At 33.0% G+C, this 19626-nt stretch overlaps 2 protein-coding genes across 3 annotated transcripts; one reads left to right on the top strand and one right to left on the bottom strand.

Annotated features, from left to right (window-relative positions):
• Positions 1 to 104: 104 nt before the first annotated feature.
• Positions 105 to 5336, bottom strand: LOC105342040 (vesicle-trafficking protein SEC22a). 2 transcript variants are annotated; one of them, XM_011448823.4, is made up of 7 exons: positions 5048 to 5336; positions 4061 to 4265; positions 3193 to 3356; positions 1933 to 2121; positions 1532 to 1662; positions 831 to 899; positions 105 to 440 (listed from the first exon to the last, which is right to left on the bottom strand). In XM_011448823.4, the coding sequence occupies exons 2-7, from the start codon at positions 4246 to 4248 to the stop codon at positions 240 to 242; spliced, it is 942 nt and encodes a 313-aa protein (XP_011447125.1). In that variant the 5' UTR covers positions 4249 to 4265; positions 5048 to 5336; the 3' UTR covers positions 105 to 239. The 2 variants fall into 2 exon arrangements, with proteins under 2 accessions (XP_011447125.1, XP_019928437.1); XM_020072878.3 differs by having other exon boundaries at positions 4061 to 4260.
• A 2082-nt stretch (positions 5337 to 7418) lies between these two features.
• On the top strand, positions 7419 to 19288 carry LOC105342039 (glucocorticoid-induced transcript 1 protein). The gene is made up of 8 exons (XM_011448822.4): positions 7419 to 7770; positions 11336 to 11475; positions 12016 to 12129; positions 12537 to 12761; positions 13518 to 13574; positions 13942 to 14191; positions 14530 to 14668; positions 14807 to 19288. Exons 1-8 carry the CDS (start codon positions 7572 to 7574, stop codon positions 14970 to 14972), a joined length of 1290 nt encoding a protein of 429 aa, XP_011447124.3. The 5' UTR covers positions 7419 to 7571; the 3' UTR covers positions 14973 to 19288.
• Positions 19289 to 19626: the final 338 nt, after the last annotated feature.

Here is a 19626-nt window from a genome sequence, read left to right as displayed (position 1 = left end):
AGCATAAAGATATATGTGTACCCCATACTTTATCATAATACTTGAGCAATAAAATCAAAATCTTATGATTAATATCAAAATGATTATCAATTTTTTTTTCTATAAATTGTCAAGAATAATAAACTTCAAAACACCATGCAAAAACCATTCAAAAATAATTTCTGTACATTAAAAATTTCGACAAAAAACTGAAGAAAAATAAAAATAATTCAGCATAATTTTCGTAGATTGTGCTGCTGCTATAGAGTGTACTGGGGTAGTTTCTCTTGCACAGGTCTCGTGAATATCACAAACGTTCCGTAGCACGCGACAGTCACATGGAAGAAGATCTGTACGTTGTTTCGTAGTTCCCATAGATACAGCTGACACAAACAAACACTGCCCAGGGTGGCACACGCCAGGGGCTTCCTCTGTTTGCGGGGGTAACACATAAGGTATATCTACAATTACACGTCAAAAAGGAGTAAAAAAAATTGAAATGTTTTTGCACATAGGGGCTTGATAGATTAAAATTCTATTAAAAGTAATAAAAAAAAAAGAATCTTTACACCATGAAGGTTTGATGAAGTACTTTTATTTCAACATAATTCCTTTATGTATTCATTTTACAAGCTCCAATGAAAATGTGACAATATATTTAACCCCCCCCCCCCCCAATAAATTTTTTTTTTAAAAATTCATGACTTTCTAAGCATCAACACTGCTTAATGGAGACTTAATATAGACAAGAATAAGAGGAATAATCTTTTGTTGCAGTGAATACTTTAACATCCAACGTCAATTCACCTGTCATGATTTTTTTAACAAATTTGACCGTCCAGTGAGCATACCTGGAATAGTAGTAGAAAACTGCAAAAGATGAAACTAGCTGCATTTTGATAATGGTCTTTTGAAAAGTCCTAAAAATAAATAAATAAATAAATGTGAAGAGTCAAAATACATGCATTATACACATGATATACAAACATAATCATCTTTCTACAACAGCAAAGTCATTCATAAGAGATAAAACATGGAATATCTGAGCAAATGCCTGCAATAAATTAATACACTCTAACATATGCATGTACATGGAACATGAAATCAATTAACCTTTTAAAACTTGAACAAAAATATGTAACATTTGAATGTTCATTTTATTTTGGTAGAAAAATTTTGGGGGTTTTTCTCTCTAAAAACATAAACGTAAAAAAAAATTAAAATGTCTACCACTTTTTGTTTATTAATATGAGAATTTGAGTGTTATTTGCTCTGTAATCAAAGATGACTTTACTCTTTGAGGTCAACAGAAAATTAATGATAAGTTTCTCAATCTCCCTCGCACATACCAAATAGAAAAGGGGAAACAAACTCATTTTCATTTGAAAACAAATCATTACTACCATCTTCCACTTTTTAAATCTTGCAATAAAATTTGTCCAATTATAATTTGAAAATTTTGGGGCACAGAAACTTAAAAGATGAATAATTTAATTTTTGCCCTGTAAGAGGAGAAAAATGGCTACAGATTTATCAGTCCTATTTTACTTACCTCTATATGTGCATCATTGATAACTGTGATTCCTCTGGTGAAGTTCATAAAGGCACACAAACAGTTCAGACATATGGACACAACCACCAGAAGATTAATGGGAAGGTAGTTGCCATACCTCTTTGGAATGGCTGGAATCAAAATAAGATATTTATCTCATACAAATAAATTTTAATAAATTACATGTATGGCAAATTGCAAACTGTTATTTCTAATTTTCAATAAACTAGTCAAGTGAATGAAATAACTGCATTAAATTTAACCATTTCAACCACAAACTAACAAAATTTTATACCCCCCCCCCCTTCCATATTTCTGTTTCAAATAAAGTAATTCAAAGTACATCTAAGAGATGACATTAAAATGTTTAAAGTAAAAAAAAGTCTATGATTCTGAATAACCTAAAGTAAAATGAGTTTGAATGTCATTAGAGCTGTCAGCTGATGCCCCTCCCCCTGGGCGGAGCTCCTCTGGGGTGATCATGTGGGGAGGGCGGAGTCTAATCTCCTCCTGCAGCTGCGACAGGTTCAGCTTGCTCTGCAATGAACGGGAACTGTTGTATCTCTGCTTGATCTTTTGAAGGCTTGTGTCTGTAAAAACAACATTGCTTTTCATCAATAATAACATCAATCTCATCTGTAATCAACGTAATCAATGTAAAAACAACAATGTGTTCCTGTAATCCGTATCTGTAATACCAGTGTCACTATGATAAGTATCTGTGCCTTATCTGTAAAAACTTAAACCAATATGAGCTGTATTTCTACAAATTGTATTTTGCTGCAAAACCCTGCTAGTATGCTAAGTTTGCATGAATCTTAAACTTTTATGATAAATAAGATTTTAAAAAATCATCTATTTTTGTCAGAGGAAAGATTTCTCTTCTAAGGAATATATAGCAGATCAATTTTTGTACGGGACGACAATAATTCAAGTTTGCTTCAATTAAGGCTTCCTAACAGCTTTTCCAACAAAAATAAGGCTAACAGAAATGAATAAACCATCATGATATTTTTTGTCATTTTAGTAGAAAATAACATTTTTGTGGAAAAAAATTTCAGCATGAAAATTGCAGCTCATATTGATTTAAACTACAATGTGTTCCTGTATTTACTGTATCTAATCGGTGCTTATCTCTTATAAGAAATGGTGTGTATCTGAACTTAACTGTAAAAACAAATCTGTAAAAGTCTGCAAACACAACAATGATTATCTGTATCTGTAAAATAATAATGTGTATCTGTTTGCAAAACAATGTGTTTTGTCTGAGTCCCATTTAAGTAAAGTCCCTAATTATGCACCATATACTTACAATTATCAATTGTTACTTCCACCTTATAGTGGAAGATTATATAATAAATCTAGAATCAATTCATAATTCAATATAGTAACTTGATTCAGAATGCCAAATTTTGTCTTGTTGCCAGGAGTGGATCATCGTTGCCAGGAGTGGATCATCATATCTAACTTGACGCTTCGTGTCTCGTTTAATTTAATTTAATAAAGTTACTGTTATAATAATACATATATAAACATGAAAAAAAGTATCTGCAAATACAACATGTATTTTTAAATAAAAGCAATAGCGATATGTATCTGTAAGAAGTCATAACAATGTGTGTGCGATACTTGATTCAGGGTACATGTATCTCTTCACCCACCAAACTGTATCAGGGCGTAAGGTCGTGTCACAGATTCCACATGACTTCGCTCGTTGCTCTGTAGAAATTCTCTCTGCACCTCGTCCAGGAAGGCAAAGGCGAGCACGCTGGGGTAGTTACTGTCACAGATTACCAAGTAGGTCAAGTTGAGGGCCGATATCATGCTGGAAAAGGAGGAGATAAATCAAATTAAACATATTCGCATTGTACAATATGATTCATCTTTGTATTTAAAAGCACACATCGTTATGTACATGTACTAGTGAAGTCTGTCATACAATTAAAGTCTTGGACATTTCTCCATTAGGTGGTCATTCATGAAAATTCACAGGGGCTTGTCACAAAGTTTTTCAACTTTCAATATCTACCACCTCCATACAATAAAATATACTATCATATTTATTGTATTTAATTGTATAGATTAGGTGGTCATTCATGTCAATTCACAGGGGCTTGTCACAAAGTTTTTCAACTTTAAATATCTATCCCCTCTATACAATAAAATATACCATCATATTTAATATTGTATTTAATTGAATAGACGGTGGAAGATATAAAAAGTTGAAAAACTTTGTGACAAGCCACTGTGGTCAATTAACTAAATACGAGTAAATATACTTTTAAAAACCTGATTACCAGATCTTTTGCCAACAGGAAGATAGTTCTCAAGTTGATAAAATAATTTTCTTTCTTTCTTTTTTTAATAATTATGGGGGTCTTTCAGTGCTTTTTATGGATTTTTTTTTGTTTTCTGGTGAAATCTGGTGAATTTTAGTTTTACTTCACAAAAGCATATTTCAAATACAATGCAGGAGCTTTGTGTATGTAGCAATATCAAAATTCTTGTATAATCACTCCAATAACTCACTGTATTGCAAATTGGTCCATGACATAGGTTGCTCGATCGGGTATCCGTGCACTGATCCTGGCTAACAACTTAGCTTGGTTGAAACTCTTCTTCAGTTCTTCTGGATCACTACACCCCCTGGTGTCAGTGTTTGCGGTCAGGAGAAGACCATCACTGGTCCTGCTGATCAGAATGTTGTGGATGGACATGCCTTTTACTGGCTATCCTATGCAAAATAAAGTGTCATCTGTCCAACATGAATTGCAACAAGAGAATGTCCTAGCCCTTAATGCATTTCATCTTAAATACACATTTATTATTTTTTTAATTTTCAAAGATGTAGGGGGAAAAATATCTTCAAAATATTTCTTTGAAGATTTTCAAAGATGATCTTGCTATAAAAACATGCAGTTTTTATCATTAAGCTAAGCATATGAAAAAAAACATACAAGTTAAACGGTCAGAAAGAGTATATGCAAGTGTGACGGTCAGACTGTTTCAAATACTGGTGCCAGATATAGCTCAATGGGTAAAGCACCTATCTAGAGATAAGAGATTCAGGGAGCCTAGGTTCGAATCCCCATTTGGTCAGTCATTATTTCTACCATCCCATTACATTTGGTTCCATGCCAAACCCTGGAACTGGCAGGTTAACTCTGTCCAGGGAAAAAACCTGAGTTGATCTTTGCAAATATCATTTAAAGGGGAGGAATGTGGCAGTCGGAACAATTCAAATAGCTTGAGTGGGTTATGAGTCTATAGCACGGTTAGCACCTGACCAAAGATTCAGGGGGCCAGTGTACAAGTTCCAGTCTGGTCTGTCATTATTTCTCCCATCGCGTTACGCAAGACTTTCCTAAGGATTCTGATAATTATTGAGTAATCAAAATCGTCAAACCACAATTAACAGTATCAATTTAAAATTTCAAACCAGTGACCACTGGCACTGCTGTTCATATATTTTTATTGCATCTCTCCAAAAACATCACCCATTGTTTTAGCACTTACCAATCTTTTCCTTTACATAAAAAATAACTTTGCTGTCGTTCAGCAGATATAACAAGCTGATAACATCTGTTTATAGCAAGAGAAAACCGCTAAATGTTTGCTTGACAATTTCATCTGATTTCACGATAGATGTATTCAAATCTCGTTTTAAATCAAATCTGTTAAGTCAAGTCAAGCAATATGCATCACAGGAAGATTTGATCACACGCATAATAACAGTTATCGTGTTGTAAATGACGGTACATGCGGCAAAACCAAAATCTGACAAAACGCCGGAAGTGAACTTCGATCGGCGAGTTAGGTTTCAATAGCTTGTTCATAAAGTTTTCGTTTACGTGTAAAACAAGTACTTCAATCTTCTTTTCTGTATGCTATTTATCTGTGTATATAATATACACCTATTTGCATTTGATGTTTTACAATGATTAGCTGATAAGTAATTAAGTGATTTAAAAAAATCATAAACTTTAAGATACAAATGTACAATAGTAGATGTAATATTTGATTCTTTGATGTATTAATTATAAAATGTTTAAAAAAGTACTGTTTTAAAAATCCTGCCCACTTCGCATATGATACTGCTCAGATATGGAAAGCCTTAGGGTATCCCCACATTATTATTATATCTTACTTTATAATATGGTCAAAATAAAAATGTCCTACCAAAAATAAAAATCACTTCGATTTCCTTACATTTTTATTTTTACACCACAAATTTTATAATTGTACCCGCACGCAATTATTAAAATCTGCACGAAATAAAAATGTTAACCAAAAAGTATAATATCATACTAAAAGAATACAACAAATCTATCTCGCAAAGATTATCATTGTAAATTTCACAGCCGTGAAAAAGAATAAATGAACATACTGCATGTGTAATTTAATTGGCACGTAAGCGTAAGTCAAATTCAAACATTCAAAGTTTCAAAAACTCGATCAACTACGGTTTTATATCCTCTTTTGATAGCTATAAATAGGATTTTCCGTGGCAACTTTTCCCTCCACACATTTTTTGTTCATTAGAAGGGGTTGTCAAGGATATACATTTTCTTTTCAGACATGCACCTTTTGGAGTAAATATGAAGTTTATAAGTACAGTACTGTATGTATTTTGTATTTTAACACCCCACCCCATGCCAGCTACATGTAGATATACATTGTAATCATACGGCAATGTATATCTAGCTGACACTCGGGGGGGGGGGGGTGTAAAGTTTATGTATATCCTTTAAAAGATGATACAGTCGCGCGCGGTTACAGTAGATAAGTTCAACAAAGAAACCAAACCAAAAACAAATGTGCTTTACAGAAAAAAATATCGAACACGAACACCCACGCTGAAATTTGGTTCGAAGTTTACGTAAGTAGGCGAGCTTTTAAAATATAATGTTACTAATATTATATTCGTTGATGGCATTTCAAACATATACAAAATTTGCAATCATAGGAATTAAATTTCAGTTATCGTGCAAGCACGTGCATGATCCCTGGCCCTTCCATCTATATATGCATGCATTGCATTGCACCGCCCGCACACTTCATACGGCGCAGCCAATTTTTGCCACGTCGGAATCTAATGCAGAACTACAGAATGAAGCTGACTCATGATCACTCTGCATATAGTAAACGAACAATGCAAATTATATACTTTTTTATTTTGAGTATAATCATATGCTTCATTTCTAAACTATAACGTTAATGTGCATGCAGATATATATATATATGTATACAATTTATTTAATTTGGACTGTCGCATTCTGTTTTATTTATTTAAGTATATATATATATATATATATATATATATATATATATATAGGCCTATATATATATATTATCCATGAGCGGATTTAGAGGGGACTGGTAGGGTCCGAAACTCTTTGAAATTTTTTTTTATTAAATCCACATAGTAGTATTAGATAAGTCCTCGATCACTAGTAACCCCCCCCCCCTTCCCTAGCGGCAAACAGGCATGCAAAATTCCTGGGTCCGCCCATGTATAACTGCATGATAAATTAGGCTACTTGCAATAATTAATTGACAAGTATAACTTCCAAGTCAGTTATGATTTTATTGATCAATCAGCGCATAAAAGGGCAATAATTTGTCACTTTAAACTATTATAGGCCTAACTTTATGGATAAAAAGTGTTTTTTAGCATAAATGTACGTCCTTTTACTGCATATACTGATGCTTGTGAATTAAAATGTGTCAAAAGAAACAACTGTTATATTTGAAATCTGCATTTTTTGCAAATACATTTTTAAATCGTCAAGCTTATTGTAAAGGCAAATCGTAGCGAATATTTCACAACACTAACAGACAAACTGTCACTTTTTGCACTTAAAGTTTTATCCAATGAAATTGCACCAAATTATCACGTGGTTCACATTTTTGTGTAAAAAGTCTGCCGAAGTTACAACGACTGTGAATGAGGTGAAATTGAGTGTCAAATGGAGGGATAAAGAGTATTTTATCAGTGTGAGTGTGTGAACTATTCTAAAATTGATACACAGCAAACATAATGTCGACACAACAACCTCAACGGGTGCGTAAAATTGCATCGCCTTCGATGCGGCCTATGAAAGCAGTACAGCCATTCACTTTGAAAGGAAGTCCCACCCGTAAAAGTCCGTCCTCACCCAACCTTTGGGCACCCAGAAGATCTCCAGACTTTAACTACTCTCCGGAGAGGAAGTCGCCGAATTCGCCAAACTTCAGAGGTAAAAATATTAGCTTGAACAACGTGCATCGAAAGATGTTGGCAGTGGGCCAATTTTCGAGAGCTTTGTCAAATGTCAAATTCAGTGCACCATTTAAAATAGTGGTTAAGATATTTTACATTAAGTAAATGCTTATTTGCTGGGAGACCCTCCCTTTAAAAGACATTTTTCTGCTGGGAGAAAGGTGTTATTATATAGCTTTTACCAATTTTGTCCTTTAATCAACGGGATAGTTGTATCTTTCAGTTAAACCCCTTTGAGGCCACTGTCATTAAAATGGCCGAAATGCTGGCACACTGCCAATTCCTGTTTATCGTCTTGACAAAGTTTATAGCATCATTACATTTTTAATAGATAATGAAAACTCTTTTTAAAAATCAACAAACCAATCCAAAGCAAAACATTTTTGTATACTTTATATATTTAAAACTTAATTCAAAATAAATTTTTATTATGAAGAATATATGATAAAGATATAAGATGTAAGGTCTATAGTGAACGTTTAATTTAATCAGTGATAAGTTGAAATGAATCCACACATTCATTTAAACAAACCTGTTGACAGGACTCTTCATCTGTCAAAGTATGACACATACTTATTGATCAGGGCAGGGCTATTGAATCTTCATTAAGCACTTCTAGCTGATGTCAAATGTTATCATTGTCCATAACATAAAATATTAAATGATATAACATAAGTGTTATCATCATCAAATATTCAATTTTCAAATATACTTAGAGAATGTTGATAAACATTTTAGTGTTTTTCGACAGACTTAGGTAATTTCAAGAGTCATGAACTTGGGAGTTCAATGATACCCAAATGAGAGCATCCCACATGATGACAAGCTGTGTAATGACTAATATAAACAGAGGAAATTCCATTCTCTGTCTTAGTGTTTTGACTTTTATTCATTGATATGTTGCGTGATATCGTTGTAACTACTGAACACGCATGTACAAACTGTTTTTTGGAAGAAAAAAAATTTCTGCGTAATGAAAGCTTGATAATGCAGACTTTTAAGATTAATAGTCATTAGAAGTTACAAGTATAGATTTTTTATTTTTAACCACATCTGCGTAGTACTGATTTGATTCAAGTTGAGTAACAATTTGATGAATTGTGTATTCAGTGGAAATGGAATGCACACATTTTGCTAAATTAATGTCAAAGGCACATATACATGTTTTTACTTTGAACAATCATAGCTAGCACCATTGTTGTCTAAATAATATTCGAAATAAATTAATACATATATTCAGAGTGTGTCTCCAGAATCATTGTAGATAGTACATAGTGATTTTATAACATGACTGTAGTGTATGTACATCGCTATCATGTTTACAAACTAAATATTAAATGAACGTCAAACAAGGAAGTGAAGTAGCCAGGGACTGGGAATGTTTTGTTTTGTCTGTGAAGTAAGACTTGAATACCCTGTTTGGGTATAAAAGATTTTAGATTTGGGGACATAAGGAAACTTGCCTGTAAATGAGTGTCAGACATTGCTTTATTTGATAAAGAAAAAAAAACTCATGAATATGCAGCCCTGCCATTCAATGAATTTAACCTTTTCCAAATTCATAGATGATCGAGGTACAATGTACATGTATGTAATGGCGTCATTGTGAGGTGTAAGAATATGATGGTTTTACGTAATTCTGTGACACAGAGCTTAGGGATAAACTTTTGTTTTTATTAGAGAGATTTTTGTGTTCTACAACCTCTCAAGTTATCACTATCATAATTCCAGGGATTTTTTTTCAATTTTTTTTTAATAATTTCATACTAGGTTTTTAGAAATTAAATCAATATGCAGTACATGTATCATGTTTGTTTGGATTTTCTCAAGAATATACAATTTACAATGGTTTAGATGATATATGTAAATCAAATTATGTACAGTCGGCCATATGAAAAATAAATGCCAGTGCTCCAATTGATTTTTATTTGGCTACAGATATACATACAGTACTGTACAATAAGTACATGTATACATATGTAAACTTATGATACTTGAAAGTCAAGAGTCAAGTTCATTATCAGTAACAGGCATCTCTGATGTCTGAAGTTTACTCATTCTTGAAGTGTAGTTGACAGAGGGTTTATAAGTACAAGTACAACTTCATAAGTACATTGTACTATATTATCCAGTCTGGTTGACAGAGGGTTTATAAGTACAAGTACCAGAATAGTACACATTGTACTATAATAGCCAATCTGGTAAAATTCTACTCTTGGTGATAAAAATTACACAATGGCATCTATTGATCCTTGAATCAACTACCCTGTAGTGAATAGGTTTTTAATGCATATTGATATATGAAAAGGGCCTACATGTAGCTCTAAACTACTTGGGGTAGAAGTTAAAAATTTAGGAATTTTTTTTTTTACACAGTTTTGGTAGATGGGTAAATAATTAGGAAAATCAATTGATAGGAATTTATGCTCCTCATGCACTTTTAAGGCTAAAGGGTTTGATAGTCATACTGTTATACTGTTTAATTTTTGATGGTAGTGTTTTCTGTCATTATTACATTTCTTATCACATGACAATAGGTAAAAATAGCATTATTCACATTATGAACTCCAAAAAAAAAGTTATGCCATATTTTGCAATGACATAATTTAATTTTTTTTTGTTCATAATGTGAATATATAAATGCAATTTTTGCCTTTTGCCATGTGATATAAAATGTAATAATGCCATATTGCTGTCCCTTTTGTATGCAGTGGAAAACCACAAATTTTTGTATATTCACAATTTTATGAAGTTGTGGAAATAAAAACAAGCCGTAAATATGAGAAATTATGTATAAGGAAACATTAAAGCAAAGAATGTGAATGTTGCCCAATCTTAAAAAAAAATTAATAAAGCCTTCAACATGTTCAAGTTGTGCTTGAACTGTTCTGTTGGGTCATTAAGATGCTTATCAGAAGATCTTTAAAACAAACTATAACCCTTGTGGCCTCTCACCTCCTTGATAAATACTAGAAGTACACCACTTAAAAAATCTGAAAGAATGCTAAAAATCGATAGAAAAGTTGGAAACTCCAGTCACAATGATAACTGGATTTGAGTATTTTTCTGATAAAGAAATGGCAGTGGCCATGAGACAAAATTTGATACTGCATACACGCATGCCCCATGTTGCCTATAGAGCTATTAACTACAAACTACCAAAGCAACTGAACACTAAATAGATTTTAAATATTTCCAGATGTGTTGCATGTATCCCCTCCCCCACAAGACCACACACATAGACAATGTGGTACAATGATAATTCCAAAGGTTTTTTGTTTCTCTGAATGAGTTTCACTGGAAGATAAGAGTTTATCTTTGGAAATGACTGTTTATTTACATATTGATTAGGATTGATTTCTGATTAATCTTTCACATCATATGAGAATTCAGGCGAAAAAAATAAATAAATGCATGAACATCATGTAAAGTGAAAGTTGAACAACAAAGATGTAGACAGCAGGAAACACAGACTTTAAACTGTATGTAATTTGTTGTTTTGTGCAGTAGACTCAACTTGTTTTAATTTTTGTTCGGTTTAGTTGAGCGACCCAAGGCTGTTCGAGGCACCAGCAGTCCCCTGAAGAGAACCGGGTCACTCGAGGCGATCTATCTGAAGGGCCAGTGGCCGTCCCCAGAATTGATCCTGTCCAAAACCTTCAAAGTCGATGCTTGCACACAGGTTAATAATTGTAATAGTAGAAACAAAATGTAACATTATACTGTAGAGTAGAATCAAAATGTAGTGGTTCTACGTACTGTAGGAAAGAATTTAGAAAAAAAAATTCAACCTGTTATAGGATACACACAGTTTGTTCTTGTGTCTTTGTAGTGTGTAATGAACCGTAAAACATGCTTATAGCAAACATGCTTATTTATATAATGAGTTGAGGCTTAAAGTGGAGTGAATTTTATTCCTTTTGACCATGTTGACTTTGAAATACATTGAATACTTTTCGGATATAACGAAGAAGGCTTATATAACAAAGCAAAATTGTCCTTCCCTGGCACTTTGTAATAAGCATGTTTTAATTTGTTCGGATTTTATGAGATTTTTGACATTTATGATTTAATTTTTTTATATTTTTTTTTACCCGATCAGGAGTTACATAAATTTTGTAGATCTACTCAAACAGATGAATTGATGTACATGTACATGTAACATGAGCATGATGAGGAAATAATTTGTCAATTTAAATGTATGTATGTATATGCTTTACAGACTGAAGAAGCAGATATTGTCCGACACAATGCTCACAAACATGACAAGAAACAGAAAAAAAAATCCAAGGATCATCGACGATCCAGGTCGTTTGGACCTGGGGATCAGTTAGCAGTACGTAAAAGTGGAAATTTTGATTTACGTAAAAGTGGAAATTTTGATTTAGTACAAAAAATAATCTCAGATTAAATTTACACTGACGAAGGAATTCATGTCAAAATATCTTTTAAAGTTTCTATTGTGACAAAAATATCCATGTCAAATGAAGTCATTTGTCTGTATAGGCATTAGGCAATCAGGTAAAGGTTGAAAATAGAAGAAAAAAAATCATTCTTGAAAAATTAAAGTTACAGTGCCTTAGTATAGACATATATAGTGCACTAAATATTACATGAGAAGATATTGTAACAGAACTAATAGATTGGAACAGGCAATCAAGCAAAAGTTTTTAAATACATGTAATATCTCAGTTTCCTTTTTACATACAGTAAATACAAAATTGATTTTATTTTCCTGTACAGGCGATCAGACAGAGGTTAAAGTCCAGCAAGAATGAGAGTCACAAAGCCAGACAGAGTCCTGTCCCCGCCAGTCACGACGCTCTGTCGGCGACCGCCCCTGCGGCGCTCCAGAACCTCAACGTCCCCCCCACCCGGACCTCCAAACCCCTGGGGATCCCTGCACACATGCCGTCCCACAAAAACATGTCTCGGTACCAGAGGAACAGCGTTGAGGGCCTCAGTATGGTACGTCATGTGATCGACTGTGTATATTTATGTTGATGACTAAGGGATACAACTCTTTAATGTTTGATAAGGCTCTTTAGTCTTGAGAGGTATGATTGTGCAGTGTGGAGGGACTCAGTATGGTACATCATGTCGATGTCTGTGTGATGGAGATGACTATTTACATTTATGTTGATGACTATGTACTAAAGTATACAACGCTTTACATTTAATGTTTGAAAAGGCTCTTTAGTCTTGGAAGGTATGATTGTGCAGTGTGGAGGGACTCAGTGTGGTACTTCATTTTGCTAAGCTCATGTCAATTATTGGCTCTTGATGAAAGATGATAAATGCGTTCATCAGCCTCCAGATGATGCCAATTTTTCCCAATTGGTCTATCTGAAAATTATTCAAAATTAACACTTTTCCTTTTTGGTCAAATTGGGGGGGGGGGGGGGTGCACATAGAGCAAGAGCTAGGGATTTCCACTCTTCTCTGTTCTTGTCTATCCTTTCCACCTCTCCCCAGCTAAATAAGATTCATAAGATTGAGGTTTTTTTCGACAGTTCGCCTCCATGTTGTTTTTGGTCGGGCTTTCGTCCTCTTCCCATTCTGGGGTCCATCTTTGTGCAACAATTCTTGTGACATCATTTGTTGGCTGTCTTAGGACTTGGTCAATCCATCTCTATCTGTATTTTCTTAGTAATGTCCTCATATCAATTTTTTTGGTTATTTCTTGAATATTTATACCGGTAATCATTGCTTTTTCATCATCAGGAGATTGAGAAATTGGTGCTGAAGACGATTGATCATGACAACGAGGAAACAGAACAAGTATGTCAGAATCAAAAAGATTACTGTAAATTCCTTATTTCACACAAGTACTTAAATGCCATTGATTTCTTTAGTGATAATTTAAACTGCTAAAGTTTTTTCTTACTTATATATTACAATTAATCGACGATGTTTCTGTGGTAAGATTTTGTAAAAGAAATGGATTTTTTAGAGTAAAAATTTAAGACAAAGGCATTGTTTTGCTTAGTGGATTTTAATCAAAGGATTATATTTATCTTCATTTGAGTGAACAGATTGGGATGTTGTTTTGGGGTTGTTGTTTTTTAAAGAGATTGTATTTTTTTGGTTGTTGAATTTCATTGTAATAGAAATAAATTTCTTCAATCTGTTATTTTTTATTAAAAAGATTGAGATTCCCGATGGACATCGAGCTCCGATACCGGAAACCCCCCACCGCACCAGCAGCACTCGCAGTGTGGACACCCAGACGCCCTCAGGGGTCCTAGATGCGGGGACCCCGACAATCAACGTTGACGACACGAGCTCAGGAAGCAGGTCACATTCGTGCAGTCCTGCCATTCCCATCATCCCTGGCCACATGGACTCTTCACGTCCCTCTAGTGGGGTCGACTCGGGTTATGAGAAAGTAGAGAAAGGTACTCATCTTTTTTTTTTCTCCAAACTATACTGTAAATGGGATAAATATAAAATCTAGATGAACGGTATGTAATATTGAGTTAAAATTAGAATCAGATTTGGGTTTCAAATACAGCTTAACTGCATGTACGTGTATGATACTGTATGTCAAATATCAATATCTTGAATATTATGGATAGAAGTCTGGACAAATATTTATGAAATTAAATGTATTTGAACAACAGTATATCTCCAGTCATCGGATAACAAAAAAATGTTCTTTGTCCTATTGAGATATCATTGTTTGATTGTAAATGTGTGGAGGCTTGGATGTTAAAGTTTTCAATATTTTAACCAGATATTGAGGGATGCGAGTCAGACACACCTGATTCTCATTTTAAAGTGGTGGCCAGTCCGCGCCCAAACAAGTCATACTCATTCGGCCGCGAACCCCCAGACGGCTGCGAAAAGATCAGGGTCATTGTAGAAGATGACATGTAAGTAATTGTGGAAGCTTGCATCTTAAAGCATATATTATGTGCCTTCAGATGTATCCAGTTTGTGCTTTTTTTTTTTCATGGAATGCATTGTATACTGTGCTGACAATGACAAAATTTGGAATATTTTTTTTGTAGGAAACCAAGTCAACCGTCCATTAAAGTACCTCTGAAGTCTTGTCCAATCAGGACGTCTCAATATGTTTTTAAGCCCAGCATCGACTCTGCGTTCTGCCCATTGCGAAACATGTACACAAATCAAGGGACACAACCCTCTCCAGCTCCACTTACTTCATTGGAGTAACCTCCCCTGGAGAGAAATTTTCATTTGTTGTTATTTTTTTTTTTTTTCAACATTCTGCTTGTGAATATGATTGCATATATATTTTTTTTATCTTTGCACATGAATAATTATTGTTTCTTTTCTTAATATTTTTTGGTTAGAGCAATGTAACAATTACATATGTCTTCATTAAGTTATGCTAAGGAGACTGACTTTTTCTAGTTGCAAAGATATTAAAAGGTTGTATCGAAAATCTCCATAATTAGATTTATTTTTGCTTATTACAATTTCAAATAACACTTGTAAATTACATGTTCACAACCTTTTTTGGTCCAATTTATTGTCCCATATTAATGTGTACACATCTTTGTTCACTAGAAAGTAGACATTACTGACTGTAAAATTTTTGGGAAAAAACAAGCATTCCCCCCCCCCCCCCCTTGTATGTTTTGCCACAAGTGCTTAATTTCTGTGAAGAGTTTTATTGATGGAGAATATAACCGTTAAGTGTTATTAATTTTTTTGTTTTCAAACCCACATGGGCATTTTCAAACAGTACATCATCATTTGAAACTCATTTTTGATTTGATTTCATTTATCAGTTTTAGTTAAACGAGTGCACAAGATTGTGTGTTGAAAAATTTACTACACAATAATGCCACAACATTCCAGATGATTCAGTAATGTTTTTATTCCATTGTTCATAAACATTTTTTTTTTGCAATTTACTTCTAGCGAGTCAGACTTATGTACATGTACGTTCCCCTATGAACTTTAGAAATGGCATTAACTGTTTAGGCAAATAGATTCATTGGTAGAAATGATATATATACCTCATTTACATTTATATATGTGTACACTTTAAAATCACAATTGATCAACAGTTGTCTATCATCAGTTCCAAATGAAATATTTTCTCACCTATAAAGTATTTTTATACGTCCATTTGTATCAGATTATTAATTGTTGTGCTTTAGAATTTATGTGCATTATTATTTTCATTTGTTTGTTTGGTTTTTTTTTCCTTTCTACTTTATTACGACATGTTCATGATATTTTTCTTATAACATTGTTAACAAAATGTTTGACTTTTTTCTCCTCCGTCTAAATATTGAAATGATAGAAAAAAGGTTTCTGGTGGAACACAGAAAACTGGATTTAAATTGTATGGTGTTTCCCCCAAGCTTTTTGGATTGACCTTGCCTGTTCTTCCCCCATTTCATTTGTCTCTGACATTTTTTACCGATTATCCAAAAAATACAACCCCAATTAACCCCTTTACAAATGCATTTGCTGAGAAAAAAAAAGTTCTTTTTTTTTTTTATTGCTCTGCTTTCAACATCAGACATTAAGGCTTAAAGCATCCCTTGCTCAACTGTATACTCTAAGATAAACCTCTTTTCTTTTGCATCTTTTTTTAGACATTATTTTGTTTCTGAACCTCAAAACAATTTCAGAGCAAATTGCTCTGATCTTTATTTCCCTATTGCAGCAACGATTAATATAGAAAAGGAAGATGTCAAAATCTCAAGTAGCTATTAGAACATGATAGTGACACAAAGACAAATTTCTCTTGATTTTTATCTAAAAAGAATGATTTGGGTGTTGTTTTATTATATGTTAGTGTTTTTCATCTAGTAGATGTTGTTTCTTGGATTTTGGAATAGAACAAGTGGAAAGAAAAAAAAAACGAACAGTTAATTAAGGGTTCCTTCCCCTTGACATGTGAATTTTTTTTTTTTTTTTAATTTTTCATCTAGTAGATGTTGTTGCTTGATACATGTACTTGGAATAGAAAGGGTGGGAAGGATAAGAAAAACCAAACTTTGCAATTCCTTCCCCTGACTTGGAACTCCCTAACTTTCCAAGCTTGTGAAATTTTTTTTTGCTCTCTTGATTAATCTCCGTCCAGTTCAATTCTCCACACTCAAAGTCCACCATATCTCACGATCGCCTCATCATCCAGACATCTAACGATCCGTCCAATCAGATCTAGTTTTTCTCTGCATACCTGTCCTCCACTGTGTTTATGACTGGTCAATTCTGTAACAGTATTTTCTTATCCTTTATTTTTGCGATATTTTTTTTTTTTGGTTCTGTCTTGCTTGGTTATGGCTTGTATGCTGTTGTACTAATCTGTATACAGGGTTATTTGAAAACCCATTTTATTTTCATTCCATTCATCCAATCTAGATTATTGGGAATTGTGCTTTGTTCGTTTGGCAAATTTAAAGTTATTTTCTGTGCCGATGGCCAAAAGTAGATTCAGCAAACTAAACTCTGCTTACAGTATTTTACTGTTTTGCGCTGTTATTTTAGAGCTTTTGATTAGCAGTGAAAGGTTTTCTCTTTACTTGTAACCTGAAGATTAAGGCATTGTAAGTAAAGACACACTAGTAAGAGAGTCATATTTATACATGTATTTTTAGATTTAATGTTAGAATCTATAGTTGAATTAAACTTCAGCACAGATTTATTATGACTCAAAGATATGATGTATAAGTATATTCATAGAATTGCAAATTGAATATTATTAGGCTTAAAACGGAGAAAAAGATTTTGCTTTTTGAACTATCCTTAGTACATTTTTAATCAATAGTCAAAAAAGTGTATTGAAACATAGAGAAAAGTAAAAGATGAGTTTTAAAACATATAGAACCCATTGTCATTTGGCAAGGTTTTTTTTTCAATTTATGTAAAACATTTGTTAATTTCATTTTCACAAAGTTGTTGTGGAAAGTTTATTTTTTTCTATTTAGATAAATTGATTGCTTTTTTTTTTATGCATCTATCAGTAAGATATAAGGTTTTTTTTTTTCTTTTGACATTGGCTAAATTGCTGGCTAACTTGCTTTGAAACATTTTGCCTTCATAAATTGTTGCTATTAAATGGTGAGAAAAATAACATTGTAACATGTACGGTATATGATCAACAGATAAAATGTTGCATATTTAGGAAATTGTATTTTTCTAAATTGATCACATTGTTTTCATGATACTTTCCTTTTGTATTTTTTCAGAACAGAGTTCTTTACCTATTTAATTAATTATAGTTATTTATTTAAGTTAATTTATTTAAATTTGTTAAGTGAAGTTCACTTTACATGTAGAAACATGCATAGTTTTTAAAAATGTTGAAATGAACATGTTTTTTTAAAAAATGATTCCAACATAATTAAATTTGATTAGGATCAACTTGCTAAAAAAAACCTTTTTCATCCAAATTGATATAATTGATGTTTACAAATTAAAGCATTCAGATATAGATAATATGGAATATGGTATATGAATCAGAGTATAGCGATCCAAGTTGATTTAGTGTTGATTCATGACATGGTCTTTAGCCTTCAAGTTGTGAAGAAGCTTTACATAACTTTAAAATTCAGAAGAGAAATATTGGTTTCGTAAGCGGTATGTTTAGTATCATTAGAAGTGCCAGTAAGATGGATTACAATTATTGATGATAATTGAGGTGCAGTATCCCTCAGAAAAGGGAGATGACTCTTGTGTTAGATAAATTACTCCATGGTATTAGATTCACACATGTATTCCTTTATGAAAATTTAGAGAGAAATGCCATTTGTCAACATCTTGTACCTGAAAGTTTATGCTAGTAAGAAATTGAATGTGCAAAATCATTGTTTATGCAACACTAGTTAATTCTTCATTTTAGCAATGCTACAAATTTTGGCCAGTTGTATAAAATAGTGAAATAGTTAAAAAAACACACCCACAAGATTAAGCAAAACTAGAATTTAGCTGTGGTGAATTTGAAAATGATTTTTTTCTCCTTCTTATAGGAACATGATATTGTTAAGTTTGAGATAAACACCGTGCATAAAGTTCCCTGCAATAATACCAAGTGTAATTATAAACTCCCATTTTCGCAATGATTTGATGTCTTGCATGTACATGTTGCATTGATGTGCAAACAGTCATGTAAACTCTTTAGAAGAAGGTATATAATATTATAATTATGTGAAGTACATACTGTAGATTCCTTATTTTACACGTCGAGTACTTTAATTCCGCAATTCAACTGTTTTGCTTCAAATCGCAAGAATATAAAATCACGAACGCTAAAATTCTTATCATAATTTCATTTAGTTTACATCTGTCCGAAAAATAAATGTGAGATTTTAGACGAATATGTATTCCTTGTGTTTAATTAGGAATCTACAGTATATATTGGATGCTATGAAACATCTGTTGTGGAATATTAAAGCTTTGATTGTTTTTATAAAGAAAAATATAATTTGCTTGTTAGATACGTGAAGTTTTCAAGTTGTGATTTTTTTTTTCTATGAAATGAGAAATTAAAATGTTATTTTTTAAAATTTCATAAAGTGTTCCGTAGTCTCTTTTCTTAGTTAGTTTGACAAGGATGGTCACGATAACACATGCAATCTATTAATGAGGTCATTTTGATGTTCTGCCTAGAGGAGGTTGGATGATCACAAATTACCCCATCAGGCCCGGGGGCCATAAAACTTAGACGAGCTTACTTTTGATCTAAGTCTCACTTTTACAAAAGGAACCTATAGTGGAAAAGTGAGACTGAGATCAAAAGTGAGCTCGTCGAAGTTTTATGGCCCCGGGGCCAGATCTACTTTGAATTTTAGAAGTCAATTTCAGATATAAAAATTTTTACTTAAATTCAAATACAGTCAAACTT

The sequence above is a fragment of the Magallana gigas genome, chromosome 10 (genome assembly GCF_963853765.1).
Source record: "Magallana gigas chromosome 10, xbMagGiga1.1, whole genome shotgun sequence".
In the NCBI taxonomy this organism is placed as follows: domain Eukaryota; kingdom Metazoa; phylum Mollusca; class Bivalvia; order Ostreida; family Ostreidae; genus Magallana; species Magallana gigas.
Note: the sequence above shows the minus strand (reverse complement) of the source record. Positions and strands in the feature narration are given on the sequence as shown.

What these genes read in the sequence shown, in the direction of transcription:
- LOC105342040 (XM_011448823.4), bottom strand. Translation starts at nt 4,248, where the DNA reads ATGTCCATCCACAACATTCTGATCAGCAGGACCAGTGATGGTCTTCTC. An exon ending in ATGGACCAATTTGCAATACA is followed by an intron (nt 3,357 to 4,060) that starts GTGAGTTATTGG and finishes CTCCTTTTCCAG; the next exon opens with CATGATATCGGCCCTCAACT. An exon ending in TCAATGATGCACATATAGAG is followed by an intron (nt 900 to 1,531) that starts GTAAGTAAAATA and finishes ATTTATTTTTAG; the next exon opens with GACTTTTCAAAAGACCATTA.
- LOC105342039 (XM_011448822.4), top strand. Translation starts at nt 7,572, where the DNA reads ATGTCGACACAACAACCTCAACGGGTGCGTAAAATTGCATCGCCTTCG. An exon ending in GCGTTGAGGGCCTCAGTATG is followed by an intron (nt 12,762 to 13,517) that starts GTACGTCATGTG and finishes TTTCATCATCAG; the next exon opens with GAGATTGAGAAATTGGTGCT. An exon ending in TTATGAGAAAGTAGAGAAAG is followed by an intron (nt 14,192 to 14,529) that starts GTACTCATCTTT and finishes TATTTTAACCAG; the next exon opens with ATATTGAGGGATGCGAGTCA.